The sequence below is a fragment of the Pollachius pollachius genome (assembly GCF_949987615.1).
Source record: "Pollachius pollachius genome assembly, chromosome: 1".
NCBI lineage: Eukaryota > Metazoa > Chordata > Actinopteri > Gadiformes > Gadidae > Pollachius > Pollachius pollachius.
The window spans coordinates 47,882,714-47,905,179 of NC_136934.1; the positions used below are offsets into that span (position 1 = coordinate 47,882,714).

The 22,466-nt window shown below is 45.3% G+C and overlaps 1 protein-coding gene across 1 annotated transcript in view; it reads right to left on the reverse strand.

Annotated features, from left to right (window-relative positions):
- Window positions 1-22,466, reverse strand: part of adamts16 (ADAM metallopeptidase with thrombospondin type 1 motif, 16) — a gene marked incomplete at its 5' end in the record, with an annotated part of 190,794 nt that overhangs the window by 41,712 nt on the left and 126,616 nt on the right. Inside the window, 6 exon segments of the mRNA XM_079758578.1 lie at window positions 192-351; window positions 1,281-1,364; window positions 3,669-3,874; window positions 6,867-7,272; window positions 17,431-17,822; window positions 21,170-21,263. Of these exon segments, the coding sequence (XP_079614704.1) occupies window positions 192-351; window positions 1,281-1,364; window positions 3,669-3,874; window positions 6,867-7,272; window positions 17,431-17,822; window positions 21,170-21,263 (1,342 nt within the window).

Sequence of the window (22,466 nt, forward strand, 5' to 3'; positions counted from 1 at the left end):
TAGACAGACAGACAGACAGACAGACAGACAGACAGACAGACAGAAGGCTGGATAGATAGCCGATGGTGGACGTCAGTGCGAGTGTGAGGGCTAAAGAGATAGATGTAGGGCGTAGGATCTAGATAAACAGATACAGGGTGATGACGGCGGACCCGGATCCGTGTGAGAGTCAGAGTGTGGGGGGCTCTCACCGAGCGTGTCGCAGGGGTCGTTCTTCCAGGAGCAGATGTCCAGGCCGGTGAGCAGGATTGCGTGGTCGTGGCGCCGCCCACCCCGGCCCCCCAGGCCAGACTGCCACTGGCAGAAGCTGTTCAGGGTATGGTCAGCGTGGTAGTTGATCACCAGACCGTCCTGGAAGACGGATTGGGAGAGTGAGTGAAGAAAAACAAGATGTGGCCTTGTTATGCATGATACACATATATTTATATACATTGTCGTCAAGAGCTCTGAATCAATTTAATTACTGAAGTCGGTGTGGTTATGTTACTAATATAAGGAAAAAGCAGAATATGCTTATTGTTGCTGGGCCGTAGGTTTCGTCATTCTGACACTTAACTGGCTATCTTTATGAAAACTATTACAGAAACCTAATGATGCAAACAGAGCAACAGTTTACCCTTTGGGAACAAGGCGAGCCTTTGGTGGGTCTCTAATATCAATGTTAGGTCTAGCTCTACCTTAATTTTCTCATTGTGTCAGACAATGAATGGACCATTAAACATGAACACAAATTGGGCGTGGTCACATCTTGAGCTTTGAAGAAATGGGGAATATTTTCGTTGCGTTCTGGACCCGAAAACTGGCCCCTTTGATGGAAAATTGAAAGCCATTATCATCACATGCAGCTACTCAAAAAAACAATAAGCCCTTGTCCTTATCTACTTGACTTTTTGAGGACCTTGTGTCTCTGTGCCTCTCAGTCTGTTCATCTGTCTGTCAGTCTATCTATCCCTCGGTTGCTTTCTCAATGTGTCCTTCTCACTTCTCTCTCTCAACCCCTTTATATTCCGCTCTCTTTTCAAATGAGAATTCCCCTCTTTGATCTGGCAAAGACCCAAGTGAACGCAGACCCTATAATTATGGCATTACTACAAAAGATACTTAGTTGTTAAAATGATCCCCGGGGAAACTCTCGCAGTTCTTAAGCGTATTCAGACCTCGGGGCTACCAGTGCATAGCCAACAAATAAACAAACACCAGATTATTATTTTATCTTACATTCTTATGAGCTAGCACACCACCAAAAAGGGTTTCCATGGAAACCAACCAAAACTCTTTACCTGCTCCTCGTCCAACAGTACGAGGCCCACGATGGCGATGTTGATGTTCCCTCCTATCGTCCCGTCTTTAAATAGGCTCGAAACCTGGAGGACACAGAATGCATGCGCAAATAATAAAGTGTTGATCCTGAGGTTTAGCGTATAGCTTAGCCAGGTGATTCATGTTGTAGGGTTCACTGAACCCATGCGGTTTATTTCCACAAACTACTAACCGCATAACGACAGCACAAGTTCATCGGAACTCAGTAAAAAAAAATATTATATCAGGTACCAGGAAACGTAAATAATAGGAGTTTGACTTGTGTGTCCGATACATTGGAAACAAGACATTACTTTTAGAGTTAACAGACAAATGCTGCCAGAGTCAATTGATCAGACCCATGGATTTTGGCTTTGAAACAGGGCTCCTGATCTGGATCTGGATCTCTCCCTCTCTCCTCTCAATCTGTCTTTTCCTCTCCCCCCTCCACCGCCTGTGTACTATGAATATCTCAGGTGTAGCTCCGATTCTCTTCATGCTATGCGCTTTTTCCAGAAGTAAGGCTTCCGACGCCATTGACCCACAAACAGATGGACCGTTTGGTCTTTCCCCTTGTTGTGAGCTCCATTCACGGTGAACATATCACACTTTGAACACTTTAAAGCAATCCACAGTCAGACTCAAAGCCATGGGTTTCCATTGGCACAGCTGTTGCTTTTTACTGGCTGCTGAGAAAATACATGGATTTCTGCTCCGAAGAAAGTTTGGATTAGTTAATGCATTAGAAGCATTAACTAACAGTTAACTAATGCACACTAATCATTGACTAACAGTGTTCATGTAACCTAAGATATCAATGTATACACTATGTAATATCGTTTAGATTAAACCTTACCCTAACCCACTACCCCTAATCCTAACCCACCACCGGTAACAATATCCCCTAAGTTATACCCCTATACTCATATTTATTAATGATTAATGAATGTACCATTATCTTAAAATGTTACTTAGATGTTTAGTCTTGTGTACTCCAGGAAACAAAGCTGTGAAGGTGGAAGGTTTGGGATCTGGGTCAGGCTGTGTTTAACAATGTGACTCCCTATCACCCCCTACCCCCACCCTTCTCCCCCTCCCCCATCCCACATCCCATCTGGGCTAGATGGAGCCGTGTTTCCAAAACAGGGGGATTATTTTAGGATTTGTCAGTCAGTCGTTAAGTAGCCAAACAAGCTTTGGGGAGGTACGGCTTCGAGATCAGCTGAGCCGGGTCTTAGCACTAGACCAACACGGCTGTGGCGAAAGACATCCCACCAAGATGTATCGGCTTTCTCCATTTCATCATCCTTTGGGGAGAAAATATATATATATATGTGTATGCGTGTGTGTGTGTGTGTGTGTGTGTTTGTGTGTGTGTAGGTGTGTGTGTGGGTGTGTGTGGGGAAGGGGAAGTAGTGGTACAGAGGAAGGACACTGTCTCCATGATAAAGTGACGAGTGACACAGTGTGTAATTGGTAATTGCCATAATGTGAGAATGAGCGGAAAATCATTCATTCACTGCTAGCGTCCAATAAGGTACTTTCATCTCGCCATCCGAGCTAGTAATAGCCCCCATTACCTTGAATTTGGGTTTAACACTCCATTATCTAATTCGGGTCTCTCCGGGTTTCCAGTCGAAGGGCTAAACGGGCTCAGAGGACCACGAGACACTTTTGTTCACATGATGTGCCTTCATTGTGTTTTGAAACCAAACGCGCTGCAGATATCCCCTTATCCCCCCACCCCCGCACCCTTCCTCGTCTGTCATCTTTATCCGCGCTCTAGACTAATCTAAAGCGCTGGCATGACCGCTTATGATCTTATCAAAACAAGGGGGGACAAAACGAAGTCAGCTGTGAATCTGCACACCCCAGTGAACCCCTGCGCACCGCAGCCACCGGGGGATTAAAGTGTTACCTAGCACCTCGGTCTGTCCGCGAGCCCGGCGTCGCCCCTCGGGAAGCACGGGGTACTGCAGTGGCTTGTGAATTTGATTGGCTCAAAGTGGCGATTTGTGATGTCACAAGTAAAATCTCGAATTAGCATAGCGATGTCCACGGGGTTTGAATCGAGATTGCTTTGTTATATACGGAAGAGTAAATCCATACATTATGTAATGTATGGACTCATGTACATGGGGGTTCATGTATTTAAGTAAAAAAAAGATAAGAACTTTGAATGCATATTCGACAGGTCTATTGAAAGGCATACTGAAAAAATATCAAAGCTGTGGGCTACAAACTATATAGGCTCTTAATTCTCGCAGTTTGATTCTCAGTAGCATATGGACAAAATCCAATCTCAAATAAGCATGGCGATGTCCGTGTGGTTTGAACAGGGATTGTGTCGTAGGAGTCGTTTTCCTCACCATGTTGAGCACGGTGAGGACGTACGTGGTGATGTTCTCGTGGCCGTGGTTGTCCATCATCTTCTTGTCCACCACCACCAGCGTCTCCACGTTGAGCTTCTGGTCGCCGGGTTGGTTCTTCATCATCACCTCCCTCTTGCTCCGGGGCGGGGTGGCGTACTCGTCTGGGAGAACGAAGGAGTCTCCTTCAAGGGGCTTGGGCATGTCTTCAGTATGAAAGGAAGAAAGAGAAAGAAATGGGAGGAGGATACGTTACACATGGGACCGAACTATTGAAAGTGGATCGTTATCTCTGAGTTCTAGGATGTGGCGCTTGATGCAGAATGCTTATTTGATTTATTTTTTGGACTTGGGTGAATCTTGCCATTTCTTGGTCGGTTCGTCATGGTTTAATGTACTTATTGTGTGTTGCTTTGGATAAAAGCATCAGGTTGATAAATGTAATTGTGTTGTCACAATATTTTAATTAACAATATTCCTTAATATGATTATAGTTTTTTTCTTTTTGATAATTCAGGGACATCCAAATGAGAGATTTTCTGATATGTTCCTTTCTGTTCAAAAGCACATCAAAGTGCTTTTTGAACAGGAAGTGACAGTGAGTGAAAATTAAATCCACAGTACTTGTAAACATGCCTTAGCCAATTAGCAAAGATGTTCAGCAAAATTGTAAGTCAAATTAATCATCTCTCCTATTAACTTATACAACGGGACAGGCACCAAAACTAAAAAAAGAATCAATCTTGGTTCTCAGGGTATTTTCAGTGGTCTCTGTCAGATGAATGACGTTATTGATGAAGGTACAGTCTCTTGGTTACCTCTTTAAAGGCAACTACCTCACACTCCCAGGGAACACACCTGTTCACTCACCTCCATGCTATCACCACCTACGGCTTTGTGTCTTTGAATACTGTGGAAGAGGTCGAGACAAACTTCTGTCTCTTTAGCCCTGCTAGGAACAAACCACTGTACTGGGGCAGCCTTGTCTGCTCATGTGGGGGATGGGATCGCTCACTAAGCTCTATATACTGTATATATACACAAGTATGTATGATTATTATATACAGTTATGTGAACATATACACATTCATTTTAGATGGGTAATGTTTGACTACTTCAGTCAAATACTGAAGCAACTGACATAATGATGAACTACTGAGGACTTTTCCTTTAACATATCAGCCTCATTTAATTAACGCCAGCTGACTTTATGACACATATGACTTAACATAAACACATTCTGACACCCGTTTGGTGGCCAGTAATCTGTGGATACTTTTGGAGTGTGACAATTGTTTAAGTGGATTTGGCCTTGGTCATTTCTACTGGGAATAATGAGTAAAACTCTTTTAACGGTCATTATCTTCATGCAGGTTTAACAAACTGTCATTGATCATTTTGGAGAGACATTCTCATGTTGGTTATGGCAGTGAGGATGTTGAAGAACTAAATAATTATTGTCTGGAATTCATTATTCTTAATTAATGGTTGGAATTTCCAACCATAATATGACTTTGAATGTGTGGAGGTCAAAGCTAATGCGTTTTTAAAAGAGCAGTTAGCTAATTGTGGTGGCGGTGTCTCTAAAGTTTAAAAAAGTCAAGTGATTTATACCCAAAATTAAGTAATGGAAGACTCACGTCATACAATTATAATTTTGTAATTATAAAAAGATAATCAAGATAATTATAATAATAATAATTATAATAATATTATAATTAATATTTTATCTTTTTTTATATAACTATTATTTTTGTAACTATTGTACAGTTAAGTAAATAATGTATCATCTCAAGACAAATCATGCAAACCTGAATTGAAGACCAAAGACCCATTAATTGAATAACTGACCACATCACTCAAACCAATTGTTTTCTAGTGAAAGAAACGTTTTTAGCTGTTCAGTCGCCCCCTGAGGACTCAACACTTAACCTAAACACTTGGAAATCAGGGAGAGCACAACAGTTCACAAATCAAAGAAACGAGCGTGGAGCCCTGGTGGATTTTGGCACCATCTCACCTCCAATCTCTGGGTTATCGTAAACTTTCACCCCTGCCCTGCCCGCACGTGATAAAGTTTAGGGGGATTAGAAAGTTTGCTTATACAGCCGGAAAAAGCAGGTGAGTGACCAAAGGGTTTTCTCGGCTGAAACACCGCACAGGTGTTCGGTGATGTCATTACATGGGAATGTAAACATGAGTGTGTTTTCACGGGGGGGATGGGGGGGGGGTCCCAGCAGACGGTCTCACGCGGTGTGTAAGCAATGGTACTACTCCCCATCTTTCTCTAGCTGCCTTTGAAATTACCTCAAAACCCTGCCTGACAAAAAATGTCAACAAAACGTAAGAGGATTTGGGGGGAGAGCTAGCGTTCGTCACTGTGTATGATCTCCGCAGGAAAATGTAATCATGTCCACACTCATTACTGTAAAAATGTTTTGAGACGTTCTGTTCTGCTTTCGGGCCGTCACTTCGTGTTCTCCTTTCACCTACTCACCCCGCATATTTCAAGGATCACCAAATTTCAAACTTTAACCTAATTGTCTTAAAAAACATAGCATCATCAAATGCACTTTGTCGACGTTCCTTTTGAAGAAACTCGTAGCCTGAGTTCAAGTCACCCGCTGAGTTAATTCGTATAGACTCGTCAGGGTAATTTAGCATTGTCAATAATGTGCAGAACTAATGGGTAGACCTCGCTTGAGATTTGCTTTCAACTATTATGACTATGACTATTCAACTATTTCTACTTACCGCGTTAGCACAATGCATCTGGGTTACACCCTCAAGACCCCTGTTAACTACATATTCTACAATACCCTCAGAGTTCAGGGTTCCTGGAAGGAAGCTACACATTGCAAGGGGCTGGTCTTTAGCTCCCCACAACTAATCATAGATCCTGTCTAGTCCCACTGGTAGAGCACTGCATTGGGGGAGAGGTGTTCCCTTCCCACTGAGGCCACCCATGCTGACATGTACGAGATAACATACAGAACAGCGAATGGATGCATGACGTTAGCATTCTAGCATTCAAATGTTTTGGCAATTCAAACAGGTGTAATCAAAGACATACTCAAAAAGCATAAAAGCTGGGGGCTACTATATAATCTCTCCATTCTCATAGATGATTCTCAGTAGCATATGGACAGGAAAGCAGCAAAGGAGTGCTGATTGGAAGGAGAGGTTGCCCTTACATACATTTCTTCCGTCTCCCACAGAAGTGCTGCCTCTGCTTCTCCCCGTGGTTGTAGTCATCGCCGTGGTCGCCGTGGTGTCGTGTCCCATCGCCACGGTGACCGGTGCGACTGCTGTTGTTGACGGTGAGATCGTGGAGGTCGCCGTACCCCTCTTCGTCCGTTACCGTACCGTTAGTGCTGCGTCTTTGCGGTTGCAACTCGATGGATCTCTTGCTGAGAACGTGGCTCTCCTCCCAAGGGTTCCTGTTCTCGCGGGGTCTCCGATGTCTCGTGTGGGGCTGTGCGTTGCTCCGATACAGGACGTGTGGCTGGTGGCTGGAGGGTCCGGTGAAGTTCTCCCTCCGAGCTAGGCTGTGGGACACGGGCCTCAGGAAGAAGTCTGCGTCCTGCGTTCGGATCAAACCTGACTAGAGGCAAAACAGACAAGCTTATTAGCGTTTCACGCGCCTGGTGAACCTGCTCCGGCCTGCGTCTGGAGTAAATAAACTGACCTTTCCGAGCAGAAAGGCTCAGTGAAGGTCTGGTAGTTGTCATGTGGAGGCCCGCGAGGAACATCTCTGAAGGTATTTGAGGGGTTAACCCGTGAACTGTTGCACGTGAAATAACTCAAAGGTTCCTGAGGAGACCGTTTAAAGCCTGGAGTTTGGCTTTTGGATGAATTTCGGGAAAATGCTAATTTGATGGAATGGTAGGAATGGATGAAGTGGTAGTTAAAGTTGTGTGAAATACGGATGGATCTCAGAGTCTGAGAGAATGTTTTAAACTGAATCCGCCTTTAAATCGAAATAAACTGCTTTTTGAAGTTAGTTCAACGACAATGGATCAAAACTCTTTAATAACAATCAATGCTGCATGGATTCGATAAAAACCCCAATTCTGCATTATATTTCTATATATAATCAGCTTTTCTTTACCATCCGTCTTTACTTTTGGCCTCAACATTTAGCCGTGACAGCTGCAGTGTGGGCAAACCACACTTGCAATCAGTATAAAAAACACTCTTCTAGAGCAAAATCCATCTGGTGTAAATCAGATTTTAATTGTGCTGTGAGCACACCCATGGCAACGTATAGTGAACGATGACGAAATATTTAGGAGAGGGCTGGCCATGTGGGTTTTAAGTAAACATCCATAACCCTTTGACGGCCTACACATTCCTTTCCCCTCCAACCCGGCACTTCCGTCAAACTGACGATAACCCTCTCTCCAGCCAGTTCTTTAGTCCCCGAGTCCATCTCTGTCAGCACTTAATCAGGGCCCCACTTTGGGGTCGCAGTAAACCTGCTACTGCCCATAAACCTCAAGCACACTCAGTCACTGGATGCGTTTCTTCATGCTTGACATCTGCTTTGCCACCAAGGGTCAGATGTTATCTAAGCACGTGCACCGGGCCCATTTAGGAGAAGGAGACATGGTTTTAAACAGTGGGGGGGTGGAGCGATCAAACCCACATACCTCCCTGTCTGTCTGCCTGCATGGTGTCTATCTACCGCTATCTATCCATCTATCCATCTATCCATCCATCCACCCGTCCGTCTATAATCTAGCCAGACATATGTGTCTATGTGTGGCGGTACGCACATACACACATGCGCACACGGCGCATGTGTGTGACACACACACACACACGCACATAACCCTTCCCAAACACGCACAACATCTGTGTTAACAGTGTGTTGGCAGCCAGCACTGGCAGGGTGACGGGGCTTGGCAGCGCTGGGGGTGGCATGACAACACGGTTAATTGACTGCAGTCTGCGTTTGAACTGTACGCTGGTGGAGTAGAGTAGTGTAGGTGCAGCTCCTTACTCTGGCTGCCACAGAACAGACCATCACAGGGGCAGCGGTGGGGAGGTTGTTCAATCCCAGTGTTTGCGGTGAGCCTAGGTTGTGTTTGTGCGTCTGTGTGACTTGGGGGGGGGTTGTATATAAACTTACCCTGGCTAGTGTTAGTGTATATGTACAGCAGCATGTTTTGTGCGCATTGCGTGTGTGGGTGTGTGTGTGTGTGTGTGTATGTGTCTGCACACTAGAATGTGTTGTGTGCATTGTGTCTGTGGGTTTGCGGGTGGGTGTGCCTGTGCATGTCACATTGTATGTGTTAATGTACACAAATTAGATGGTCTGAATCCTGTTCCAATCAGGCAGCCGCGCCAAATCAAGGATCTGTCTGCTAGGAGTTGTATGTGTCTTTAATGAGCCATAGTTCTGATTCTGCATGATTCCTGATCACTAGCTTACTAACCCAGCATGGCTGTTTCTTCCATCCTATCAACCACACATTAAGAAAAAAGTCTGTTATTGTGTTAATCAGGGAAATTAAAATTGAGTCATTCTTCATCTGAGAACCATTTTGGAAAGAGCTCAAAATGTAAAGTTGTAGATCGAAGATTTGCTTTCCAACAATGTTTTTGTAAGGGATAGTTTGATGGAAGTCACTTGTGAGCTGCCAATATTTCTTTCTTTTTATATAAGCAAAGGGTGCTATACACGTTTACATTTTTGGCTGACCAGTGAACATTGTTTGTTTACAGGTGGCTCATATAATGATTATTTTCAACGGTAACAGTAACTGGCGTCTGAAACACCAAAGATTAGCGCCAACAGAGTCCTGCTTAGCATCAGATTTACTGCAGAAACTCTCTGGCCTCCGCTATTTAAAGACAAGTTTGCATTATTTGAATTAAGTAACCAACAAACTCAAGACAAAACAAATACAAAGTAGTGCTTGACTCAACTCTATTGTCTTGTGATTGTAAGAGTTGAGGCTGCGGCTTGTTCAATGCTTTCGTAAGACATTGTTGATTACAGAGCGATAGCCAACCATACCCCACTTTATTGTGGCAAACTAGAACCGCAGCTAGAGAGAGAGTGGGAGAGAGAGAGAGTGAGAGTGAGAGAGAGAGAGAGAGAGAGAGAGAGAGAGAGAGGGAGGGTGGGAGGGAGGGTGGGAGGGAGGGAGAGAGAGATAGAGTGAGAGAGAAAGAGAGATTGAGATTGAGAGAGAGCTAGAGAGAGAGAGAGAGAGAGAGGGAGAGAGAGATTGAGAGAGACCGATTAAGAAACAGCTAGAGAGAAAAAGAGAGCGAGAGAGAGATTGAGAGAAATGGGGAAGAAGGAAAGATGTATGGCCTTTGATAGTGGTGGAGGGATTTTGATTTTGATTTTTTTTTAAATACATATGTATATATGTATATATATACAGTCAAGAATCAATCCTTTGTTTTTCAAACGGGACTCAGTGTCGCTTCAATCACTAGTGACAGCCGGTGCGCAGTGCTGTCGTCGACGTGGCGCTCGTGGCCGGTCCGTGTCATCAAGAGTGTCATAGTCTGGTTCCAAGTCACGTCGAGGCACAGACCCCCTGACCTGAATCAAGACGCGGATGCTGCTCCCTGACAGCCACGTGTAGACGTGTGGGAGACTAAGGCAGTTCTCCAGAGGGGAAGATACTGTACTATACGCATGGTAGGACATGTAGGGGAGACAAAGTCAAACCGCCAGAAGCTGGGAACTCAAGGATGTGGCTGAGAAGGTTCAGAAGGGGGTCACAAAACAAAAAGAGTTCACATTTGAGTGATTCGTAGCCGGCGATTTGGGACGGATCCACTCGTTTGGAAGGCATTAAAACAGCGAACACAGACAGAAATGGGAAACTTTGCCCCTGTCGCATGCCGAATGTGGGACTGAAAACGAGACACGTTGAACAGATCAAATCGAACGCGATAATCATTTAACACGATATATCCAGTGGCTTATTGACAAACACCGCTCAGATATAAAACAATACCACAAACTAGTAGTGAACAACAGAACAGAACTAACATGCAGAGATGATTATTGTAAAATTAGATCTCATTCTCTCCAACCCCGTTCGAACTATCCATGACATTGACTCCGCGTTTGGGAACAGCACCGGGGCAGATGTGTGATGCTATTGACTGGTTATTGCCGTGCTTGTGCTGTTATGGTGATCTGACATCTGTTATCAACAATTTCACAGTTGGTCATACCCAATCTGGGGCCAAGCGATCTGACATGTATTCAAACCAAATGCTGCCGAGCGTCCTACCATAAGGAGCGCATTGGCCGCATCAGAACAATAAGCGTTTCAACACGGGCCCATTGACACCGGCCTTGCATTTCTGAACTCCACTTTGGGGAATACCATCATATGGGAGCCACCGGCTTGTGCATTCAACCCAGGAACAACAGGAACCACATGGGAAAGGTTGCTGCACACAGATGCTTCTGTTTCTCCTGCCTCTCCATCGACTCTCCCGTTGCCTGGCTGGACCCTAACCCTTAAAGACAATTGTCAACCGTTTTTGCAACCTTGTCCAACACAAAACAACTAGAGCTTGATGATTACCGTAAACTGAACTGTTACAGTGTTAAATAAAACTATACAGACCACATGTGGTGATGTGGTGTGATGGGTGGCGTGTGAGGTAGAACGGGCTGGCTGGTAACCAGAAGGTTGCTAGTTCAAACCCCAGGCTCTTCCTAGTTGAGTGTTAGTGTGACCCTGAGCGAGACACCTAACCCTAACTGCTCCTGACGAGCTGGCTGTTGCATTGCATGGCTGACACCGCCATCGGTGTGTGAATGTGTACATGAATGGGTGAATGTTAGGCAATATTGTGCAGTGCTTTGAGTGGCCACTACTAAAGAAAGCGCTATATAAATGCAGTCCATGACGTCGGTATTCCTTATTGGGCAATGACCAATACGGCATCCGAATGGCATCCAACCCAATGCATTCAGTGTTTTCTATTTATTTTGTGTGTCACGCGTCAGTGCAGTGCAGGCGTCCAGTGCGTCTCTGTTAGCTGAGCGGCTAAATGAAGAGATTGGGTCATCCCGGTGGCTTCTCCCGAACAGCCCGAGTCATCAGATTACACGTTGCGCTGCGTGAGGTGCAAATAGCAGTCGTAAACACTCCGACGCGACGTGGGAGGGCGCAAACAGCTGGACTATCTGGAGTCAAGACTCATCCGGACGTGCAACAACAAGAAACAGGAGGTGGGGTTGGGTGGGTGGGGAAGGGGAATGGGCCTGGGTGCATGTGTGAGTGTGTGTTGGTGTGTTGGTGGATGGGGTTAGGGGGTGTTCTCGGAAGGAAAACGGAACTGAGTGAGGAAGCATCATTTAAAAGATGCACCTGACTGGCGTAGTTCTGAATTCTCTCTCTCCCCCACTTTCTCTCTCTCTCTCTCTCTCTCTCTCTCTCTCTCTCTCTCTCTCTCTCTCTCTCTCTCTCTCTCTCTCTCTCTCTCTCTCTCTCTCTCGCTCTCTCTCTCTCTCTCGCTCCCCCCCCCCCCCCCTCTCTATCTCTCTCTCCCCCCCCCCTCTCTCTCTCTGTCTGGCCTGCCTGTTCACTTCAAGGCTGAAGTGAACTGTTTATGGTAGTATATAGACCTGGGACTGAAGTTAAGATGTGTTTCTTCATCCAAGTCCAGCTTGGATGAAGAAACCTAATTCTATTAAAAGGGTCAATAAATGTACAACATCAAACTGTCTCTGAAATAAGCAGTAAAATAATACGAGTACCAGTGTGTATTCAAGCGAATTTGACTTTTGTTGTAAGATTTTATGTGACGTTATATGTTTGCAGAATAACTGCAGATTTTGTCCTTGGGGTATTTTAGTCCAACTTTTAGTGCGCAAAGAATAACTATCTACGATTACTTTGATCTCTAAGGACAAAGTCAGGAGTAGGTGGATGTCATGACACCACTCAGATTGGTCTGGTCTTGTTAACATTATGAAAAATAAGTGAAAAGAAGCCAAAAAAATAAAATGAAACAGTGTGAAGGCTCATAGACCACACTGTGTGAATATCAAAGCTTCATCAAAAACCATCAATCATATCATGTTTCTGACTGGTTGGTTTTTGTGTTATTCTGGGCGGGGTGGGGGGTGGGGGTTGGACTGGGAAATCCCAGAAAAGACATGGAACATGCACTGGGTTAAAATACTGCTGCTACCATTTTGCCCTGGGGAGTCACAAACACGCCCACATTTTTTTACGAGACCAAAAAAAAAAACATGAGCTCCTGCAAGTGATTTGTAAGTAGGGAGGTGAATGGAGCAGTTCCTTGTGGTTCAGAATGAAAGGTTCATAAGGAGGTGTGCATTCTAAGGATGATCAAGGTGATATTTTGGAAAAAAAAGTATGAAAGACCAGACTTCTTTAGTTTCACTTGATTCTGAATTATATAGCTTTGCCATGTTGTAGGAAACCATCGTTGCTAGAATAAAGTGCAGATAGACATGACATTGGGCATGTCCCAGCACAGTCCCTCAAGGTAACTTGAGGCCTTCAAACAAGGCCTTTGCCCTCTTAACACTGTGGAGATGAATCATTACTGGTGCACTTTTGCTAGATTTGCGAATGCCGTGCGTCAATATAAATTTCACACTGTTTTCTCTTTCAGAACCAATGTGGTGTATCTTACTTGAATTGAGAGATTTGAAAGCAATCTTTGTAGAGGCATGTTGAATGTATTTTGTAGTGATATTACTTCATGCTGAGGTTTATCCAAACTGGTGCAAACAGTGAGTTTGATAATGGAGTTGCCGAACTCAAGATGGAGCACTAAAATGTTTAAGGCTGCTTTTGAAAACAACAAAAGAACAGGCTCTAAATTGTGTTGTTGAGGATGCTGTCTGTAAGATCTGACAGCTATTATCTGAGTTTTTTGTGTTATTTGAGTGAAATGCGCCGTGAGAATATGTGTTTTGGGTTGACTGCGTCTGCCTCTGTATGAGTCTATAAGGGTTCTCTACCGTTCCTGCCTCCTTTCTGATCAATCGGGATCAAATCTTGCTCTCTGCTGCTCATCTCTGCTCTCTCTTGATGAAGCTCTCACATAACACAGCTCCTTCAATGTATCCAATGAAAATCCCTCAAAACAAAAACAGCAAACATCAGATCATCCGCAATTTTTGGACGTCAATTCCAAAAATTAAAAAGAGGAAGCAGCCATCAATTGTAGATGTGGTCTGCGTAGGCCTCATTTAGAATGTACTCATCCCTTAAAACATCCTACCCTCCACCTGACACAATATAAAAACTAAAGCATATTAGGGCTATGTTATAAAGCTGACACACAGAAAAGCCTTGCTCTGCGTCTGTGGAGTGCAGGCTCATTTGGCACGGGAACAATGGTGCCTGCCTCTTCCACTTCATCAAGTGCTGCTCGTAAATAAGAGTTTCGCTTTTTTTTAATGACTAAACTCCCCCCAATGTCATCAAAGTGGGAGTTTCTTGGCTGCTGCTGAGTGGCAGTTTAAAGTATTTAATACACATGTCGTACAATATGGCACCCTGTACAAGCGCACCATGAACTCCCATAAGAGCTCTGAATCTCTCGCTTGCTCTCGCTCGCTCTCTCTTTCTCTCTCTCTTCCCTCTCTCTCAATCTCCTCTCTCACTCTCTCTCAATCTCATCTCACTCTCTCTCTCTCCTCTCCAATTTTCATTCGCCTCTCTCTCTCTCTCTCTCTCTCTCTCTCTCTCTCTCCTCTCTTTCTCTCTAAACCTTCGTTACCTCACATACCATCTCTATCAGGATAGGGTCTCTCCCTCTCTCTCCCCTTCTCTTTCACTCCCCCCCATCTCTCTCTCTCCCTCTCACTCTCTTTCATCTCTCTCTCTCTACCCCCCCCCCCCCCCCCCTCTCTCTCTCTCTCTCTCTCTCTCGCTCTCTCTATACCTTCATTACCTCACATACCATCTCCATCAGTCTGGGAAGTCAAATGAAAATCAACGACTCCACGCAGTCCTCCAGACTACCATTGTAAAGCCATTCACTCACAATGTCTGCATTAAAACCCCCGCCCGCCCATTCAATCATCAAACGAGCACGGGACCGGTCATCGTTCCTGAAGTAAACCAGATCTCCGATGACATGTGCGAACGGCTGAAAGTCCATAAACCACATGGGTTTACAATTACTCACAGAGTCCTGTAGTATCGTAAAGTTATTAATCGACGGCCCCGCATCAACAATTAAATAAAATGTCGAGCCCCAGATGCCCAGATGTCAAAAGAAAAACGATCAATCTTTAGAAAAAATACCTATTGCCTTTCTTTCCTGCTTTTGACTTTGACAAACTTTGCCTGAGACATATGACTAGTGCATGTTCTCAGCAAAGGTAAGAGGGTCATTTGTTCTCAGTGAACGGTGTCTCAAGGGAACAGTCCCATCTGTCCGGTATCATGTTTTAGCTCCAGGTGCATTGGCCAATCAATAGCCGCTATTGATCCAGCAGCCCCAGGTCAATATTTACCTGGTCCCGGCTGCAGCTGGCCAAAGACCCAAGGACTCCCGTGAGATCTGCTGTCCTGCTAGCACGCACACTTTGACCATGACTGGGCCACTTGGGGTTAAGGCTATGCACACACACACACACACACACACGCACACACAGACATTTGTGTGCGGGTGCGCGCACACACACACACACACACACACACACACACACACACACACACACACACACACACACACACACACACACACACACACACACACACACACGTGGACTCATTGGAGTTACTCGTGGATTTATTTGTCTGAAAATGTAGCTATTATCGCTTGCTTGGTACATTTTCTCGGTAGCCAATGCTCTGAATGACTGATTTAAATTATTCAGTTACTGCATGTCAGACAAAGGTCCCAAAGTTTAAAACCACGTTGGACGATGTTGGGCTCTGGTGGGGACACTTTTATGGACAAAATGATGAGTCTATAAATCACAGTAATATCTGTTTTCTGATCATGTTCGAGTTATGTTTGTAAAACATCACAAACTATGTAGTTTCGGAGAGCAAATACATGCCACATATAGCATATTTTCTGTCAATATTGGCCTTGGGCCTAGTAATCTCCTCTCTGCAGCCCTCTGACTCAGAGCAGAGCAAACATCATATTCCCATTGATACTGCAACCCGGCTGCAGTTGGGCCAAATCGTGAGAACCAGACTTACAGTCGCTCTGACCTCTAGGCCTTTGGCTCGTTCTTTTTAGTGGACTCAGTTCATACCCACATGCATGCACACACACATTATGAATATATACATACATACATACATACAAATAAAACACACATACGCAGCATAGACACACATACACACACAAAGACACACACACACACACACAAACACACACACAGGAGTAAGTATTCCCCCAAGAGGAGATATGCCCTCTGTGTAGATTTACAGGGCACTCTCAGACACAGCAGTGGTCTTTCACATTGTAACAGTACAAGCAGTGAACAAACGAAGACCATTCAGATTATTATGCCTGGGCATTTTAAAAGACCATGCACCAGCTGAAACGTCGGTAGCCATCGCAAACAACATGTCGTCAAACAAATGAAAGAAAGGACCCTTCATTTGAAAAAAGACACGTGGAAACCCATCGCATGGATGGTTAACAGCACATCAATTTTGTCAAAATATCTCTCAAACTATAACTCTTCACTCCCACTCAAAAGGTTGTCTGGTTACGTGGAGATGGTTTGCTGTTGCGTTACTTCCCGCCATCTCTTGGCGTGCCCTTCAGAGGATCCCCCTCATTGTCCTTCACAAGAGACAGCGGCTTGAACTGGGAGACAGCCCACAGCACACTGAGTGAATTATGTCTGTGTTATTGCAGTGAGTTTGGCTCAGACAACTAAGAGGGTTAAAGTGACAGCTTGATTGTATGGGTGGAACCGGCCCCCATTCTTCTTGGTTAGGCTTTAAAACGGCTACATGTCACGGTGACTGTGTCGTTTCTCCTTTGTTCATATATCGAGAGTGACGGACCTTTATAGCAACAGCGGGGGGGTCCACGGTGAAAACCACCAAGACTACATTTTTGCAAATTCAAATAAAGCCCTGTTTGCGACGAGAGTCGCCTGCATGAAAGCGACAACTGCGTCATGCTTCTCACAAACACAATAACCTCACTCGATGATGAATGGCTCAAGTTGAGGGAGGGTCTCCATGGTTATGGACTTATTGCTAGCCCACTTAAGAAGAGTCAAGGACAAGTCAAGTCACTTTCTAAAGAGACGCAGTGTGTTATGAATTCACCCAAGGCGATATTCATTCACTCAAGAGCTGTGTGACGGGCACCTTCTCGACTTCACAACTCTCACTGTGAACACATAGAGGTTTACAAGAAACAAGCCTTTGTCCATCTGCATTTTGAACCCTTTTAGTACATCTTTCTCCTCAATTAAGATCCCCTGGCCCTGCAATAGTCTTTGTTTATGGACTGTTGCTCGTGGGTATCCACATGACAAGATTGTTACTCCAAAAGACCTGACGAGAACAAAAAAACAGAAACCAAAGTAGTTCTCAACAAACATACACGCATACGCACACACACGCTCACATTCAAACAAAGACACACACACACACACACACACACACACACACACACACCGCTGACCCCCATCACATCCCCCCCTTTACCTTCTTTGACCCCCTGCCCCCCCCACCAGCCGTTCCAAACCCACCCAGCGAGCAGACAGCGGGGGCGTGTGCGGCGGCGATCATAGACTCACCATCCCCGCGCATGTGGAGAGGGCCACGGAGGAGTTGGCCCTTGACCTCAGCGACCCCTGGTAAAAGCAGAGGTCCTCCCGGTGGTCGTAGTACGCCCTGGGGCCCCGGTCGCCATGCTTTCCCAGGACCTGGACGCTGAAGCCAGGTGCGATGAGCCCCGCGGAGGCCTCTCTCAGCTCCATGTGGAAGTCCTGCCCCAGGCCGCTGAGACGGAAGTGGACCGTTTCGCCGCCCCCCCGAGCGTTAGCATCGGCGTCGGCGTCGGCGTCGGCGTCCGGGCCGGTGTCTCGCGGTAGCGACCTGCGGCGTCTCCTTCGCTCTTTGTGGCTGACCTGGTGGGACAGGAACTGGCCTCGGTGATCCACCTCGTACGGCGCTACGATCTCGTATTCTGTAAGGGTTTGGGTTCAGAGAGGACAATGATCATTCATGGGTTAAAAGTTCACAGTTATTTGGTTAATTGTTGTGAGACCAATAAACACAAAAAGGAAGAATTAGGGTGCGGAGATAAATAATGATAGCGTATGTAATGATAGTCCTACCAAGAAAGGTAATAAAATCGCAAATAAAGCTGGCCACATTTCTGCATTTCTTAGCTATTTAATGATTTGTAATGGAACTCCCTGCTGTGGTACATTGGTTTTTCTTTATTTTTATTTGCAAATAATGGATTTTAGCTACAACATGCTTCGGATAAAACTGAACTTGGCATAGAATCACGTGGGGTTCTCCAAACAGATGTGCCAGTAAAACGTGAAATAAACCCTGTGTGTCTTCCTGCAGTTTATGTTCGGTCCAGGCAGGAAGAAATCCGAATTTCACCTAATTTCATATAATCATGAGAAGGACAATTGGAAGTATATGGCAATGGGAATCCCTGTATCACTGTGCTCCTTGGCTTTTCATTATCCAAACCAACGGTTTGACTATTTTTGGAGGACAAATACAAAGTGAACTGGAAAGGGGGTCTTTGAATCATCCACTTTTTAGCAAGAAAAAGCTCAGCTTGAGGGTCCTTTGCCTGTCTGTCTGTCTGTCTGTCTATCTGTCTGTCTATCTGTCTGTCTATCTGTCTTGTTTATTTTTTTTAGGTTCTACTTAACCTGCCTCACATACTTTTGATGGCAGGGTCATGACGCAGGAACAACAACAGTCTGATTTCTGGACAGTTTCCCGTCCAGTCCTATCAGATTAGATGGGATCTGTTAGCGCTGATTTTTTACTGCAGCTTCTTTCCACTCCAGTTAGTGCTGGTTAACAGCAGGTCATAAACTAGGACTGGACCACTGGACAAGTTAAATCCCTGTTTCTGGTCAGGAAAAAGACAAATGCAATGTTTTTTTTCCTTCAAAGGTCAAACACAGGGTTAATGTAGTATGTCTGGACTCAAATACACTTTCCACAGACCAAGAAAAAAAAAGATTTTATTTTAAAACCCCCTCATCTCATTGATGATTTGGCGAACATTTGTCGGGATTTAGCATTCCCACATAAAATGTTAATGAACCAGCCAGTGACCGCAAACTATTATGTATTTATTTGCTTTTGGACACATCCAAGATGACATCACACCAAGTCAGACCACATCCCGGTAACCATTTGAGAAATGTGAACGAAAGTGCATCACAATTGATGCAGTGATTGTTCTATTTGTATAACCAGCTCTCTCCTTAACCGATAACAGGAGACAAGAGGGATGACAGATTAAGCTATCCGGGTTCAACAGAAACTATTTCCATTCCAAGATCCTGGTTACCTCTGGCGATCGCGCATTTCGATATCATTAGAAAAGTTTAAACAATCTAATGATGGCAACCTACCCAGTCGTCAAGGAAGGAGACTGGTACAGCATAACAGACCTTCTTTTCACATAATTAAGAGCTTCACTTCAATCCTTGTGCCAAAACCCCTTTATGTACAAGAGCCTATAAACAAGGCAAACAAATAGCATATCTGCATCCGGTGGTTAAGCGATTTGAGCGGGGCCTGGCTGTTGAGATCATTGGACATTGCTTCCTGAGAAAATGAAGAATAGCCTACACATTCCCTTTATCACCTTTGAGTTCCCAGGGGACCAGCCACCATTGCACTTTTACCATCAACAACAGGCCAGCATTGGTGACTGTGCACTGCAACCTGCCTAATAATGAGTATATTTAGCATGGAGACAGACGTGTTGTGGCGGTGCAGGAAGCATACGGGGCGACAGACAGCGTGTTATCAGTGGCGGTGTGTGTGTGTGTGTGTGTGTGTGTGTGTGTCTGTGTGTGTTTGTGCGTGTCTGTGTTTGTGTGTGTGTGTGTTTGTGTGCATGTGCGCGTCATCAGTGGCAGTGTGTGTGCGTGTGTGTCGTCAGTGGCAGTTTGTGTGTGTGTGTGCCTGTGCGTGTGCTTGTGTTTGTGTGGGTGTGCGTGTGTATGTGTGTGCGTGCGGATGCTGGAGATTAAAGCATGAAATGATCAAAGGCACAATTTTAATGTAAGGCCATTGTGAATAAAAACTCCCCTTGCTAACCAGATTAATGTCTGCAGACATATTATGTATATGACATGATGTAATGTAGTAACATAATGTAATGTGTGTTTATATCCAAGTCAAGCCGTTAAATGTAACAATCTTCGCTGCATACTTTGCTTAATGGAGTCTTAGTGCTCCCTGCCTCAAACGTTAAGTCCTAGTGGCCATCAAGGCACGCACAACCACACACGCACACACACGCACACACACGCGCACACGCACACACACACACATACATATACACACAAACACACACACATACATACACACACACAATCACACACACACACACACACACACACACACACACACACGCACACACACACACACACACACAATCACACACACTCAAGGCTGTTTGTCTCTACCTAAGTAACAAACCAGCTGCAATGACCCTTGTCTGGCTGGCAGCAGACAAACAGTTAGCAGGAAGAGATCACCCCCCCCCCCCCCAAACACACACACATCTGTGTTTATGACAAGATCCTGCGATGGCTGTCTTGTTGGTTTAGTGGGTCCTGAGTGCCATTAGTATTGTTAAAGGCAGGTGGGGGGATGGGGGTTTTAAGTCCTTCTTGGGGGCTTTTTGTTCATCAGGGTGGTTAATGGAAATAGATTAACAGTCACCTGATACATTGTGCAAAGAGTGTAATTGTGTGATAAAGGTATGGTAAGTAAGAACAATATTGGCATTGTCATTAGGGCCGCATCTTCATTCAAGCTTTGTGTGCTTAGTTGAAGACGGTGGCTCCGTTCTGGGGCCTGTTGTTTTTCGGTAAGTTAGAAGTTGCACTGAGGAAGACGGCAGAAAGGTTGACTCCATTAAAACCCAATAGTGTTGACTCTGTCTACCTATGAGACCTGCTCGGGAACAAACAACGACAACCCGAAAGAAAGGCTTTAGTAAGCTGTAAGCTGAAGCCGCATGTCATGTGTATGGCAGAGGCCGGTTTAAAAGCACGCTGGAGGTCCGAACATCCAGGGGATGCAGACAGAGGGAGGTGGACGGTCGCCCTCTAGCGATCACTCTGTACCGCAGGTGAGCGATTTCCGCAAATTTTTGCTCAATTGATGCAGCGTGTGTTGGAATTGTGTCACATAACATGAGAAAAAACACAAAAAAACGTCACGGTACACAAAACATGAAACGATCCTCACACAATGGCACAAAAAAGTGTGTGCCGTAAATAAGACATTTCAAATGAACTGAACCGTCGTTACCTGTGTTCTGAGGCAAATGAAGGGACTGTAGCAGATCTGAAACGTCGGCAGGAGCTGCCAGGTGGCCCGCGGCATCAGCTGCAGCTGCACGGTTCTAAAGGGAAAGGAAAGCTGGAATAAGTCTAGGCTGCTTCAGGCTGCAAAATCGAAATCTGCACTTTATCACACTGCGGGTTCACTTACTCGGCTCAGTATACAGAAGCACACGAGATGCAAGAGAAGTAGGTGCCGTGGCGTCCCGCGTATTGACAGTGCAAGGGTCCGACGCAAAGCCATGTCTGTGGAAACACCTTCCACCCAAACGGAGAACTCCTGCAGCCAGAAGAAATCCTCCCGGTATATTCCAGCCGTGCAGCGAGTCAAATGACTTGGGACGACGCCATGGACGGACGGATGAATGAAAAAGTGTCAAAGGGGCTGTGTTGATCTATTGCTTGTTGTAGGTGCTGCAGCCTGCACCCCTCGTAACAACGCGACAGCAGATAGCAGCTCTTCTCTGGGCTCCATCCATCTCACTGTATTCTGGTGGACCTTGTGGGGGAGGTGGTGGACTTGTGTTCCTTCTCCAGACCAGACATGTTCTATGCTTCTTCTTCTTCTTCTTCTTCTTCTTCTTCTTCTTCTTCTTCTTCTTCTACTTCTTCCCAGGTAGTGTCAACAAAAAGTGTAAAAAAGAAAAGAAAAGAGGTGGATGTGCTTCCTTCCCTCTCCTTTTCAGTTCTCCGTCTCTCTTTCAACGCCGTCTGAAATTGTACGGCTTCTCTCTCTCTGTCTCTTGATGTCTCTCGCTCTGTCTATCTGTCTCTCTCTCCCTCTATCGATAGTTTGCCTCTCTCTCTCTCTCTCTCTCTCTCTCTCTCTCTCGCTCTCTCGCTCTCTCGCTCTCTCGCTCTCTCGCTCCCCCTCCCTCTCTCTCTCTATTCTCTGCCACCCCGGAGCATGCTTGACTCCCACTGGGATCATATGATGATGAAGTTCCCCCGGGTGGCTCGCGAGTGACTAGCGTCTTTTCTTTGGCGGGGTGGAGCGCGTGCCGAGTTTCCCAGCCAATAGAAGACGACACCTGTGCTCCCAGCAGTGATTATTCGGGGAGAGGATCCTGAGTTGTAGCGTTATACCGGTCTACCCTCATGCATGTCCGCCATGCAGTTAAAATTCCCTGGAGTGAGAACAAATTTGAACATACAAAGTATAACAGCAACCACGACGAAAGAAAGAATTTGGCAAAGCTATATCCGAAACATGTAACGGAGAAGGATATCCATACATAGGAAGTCCCTCCCTCTCTGATTGCCTC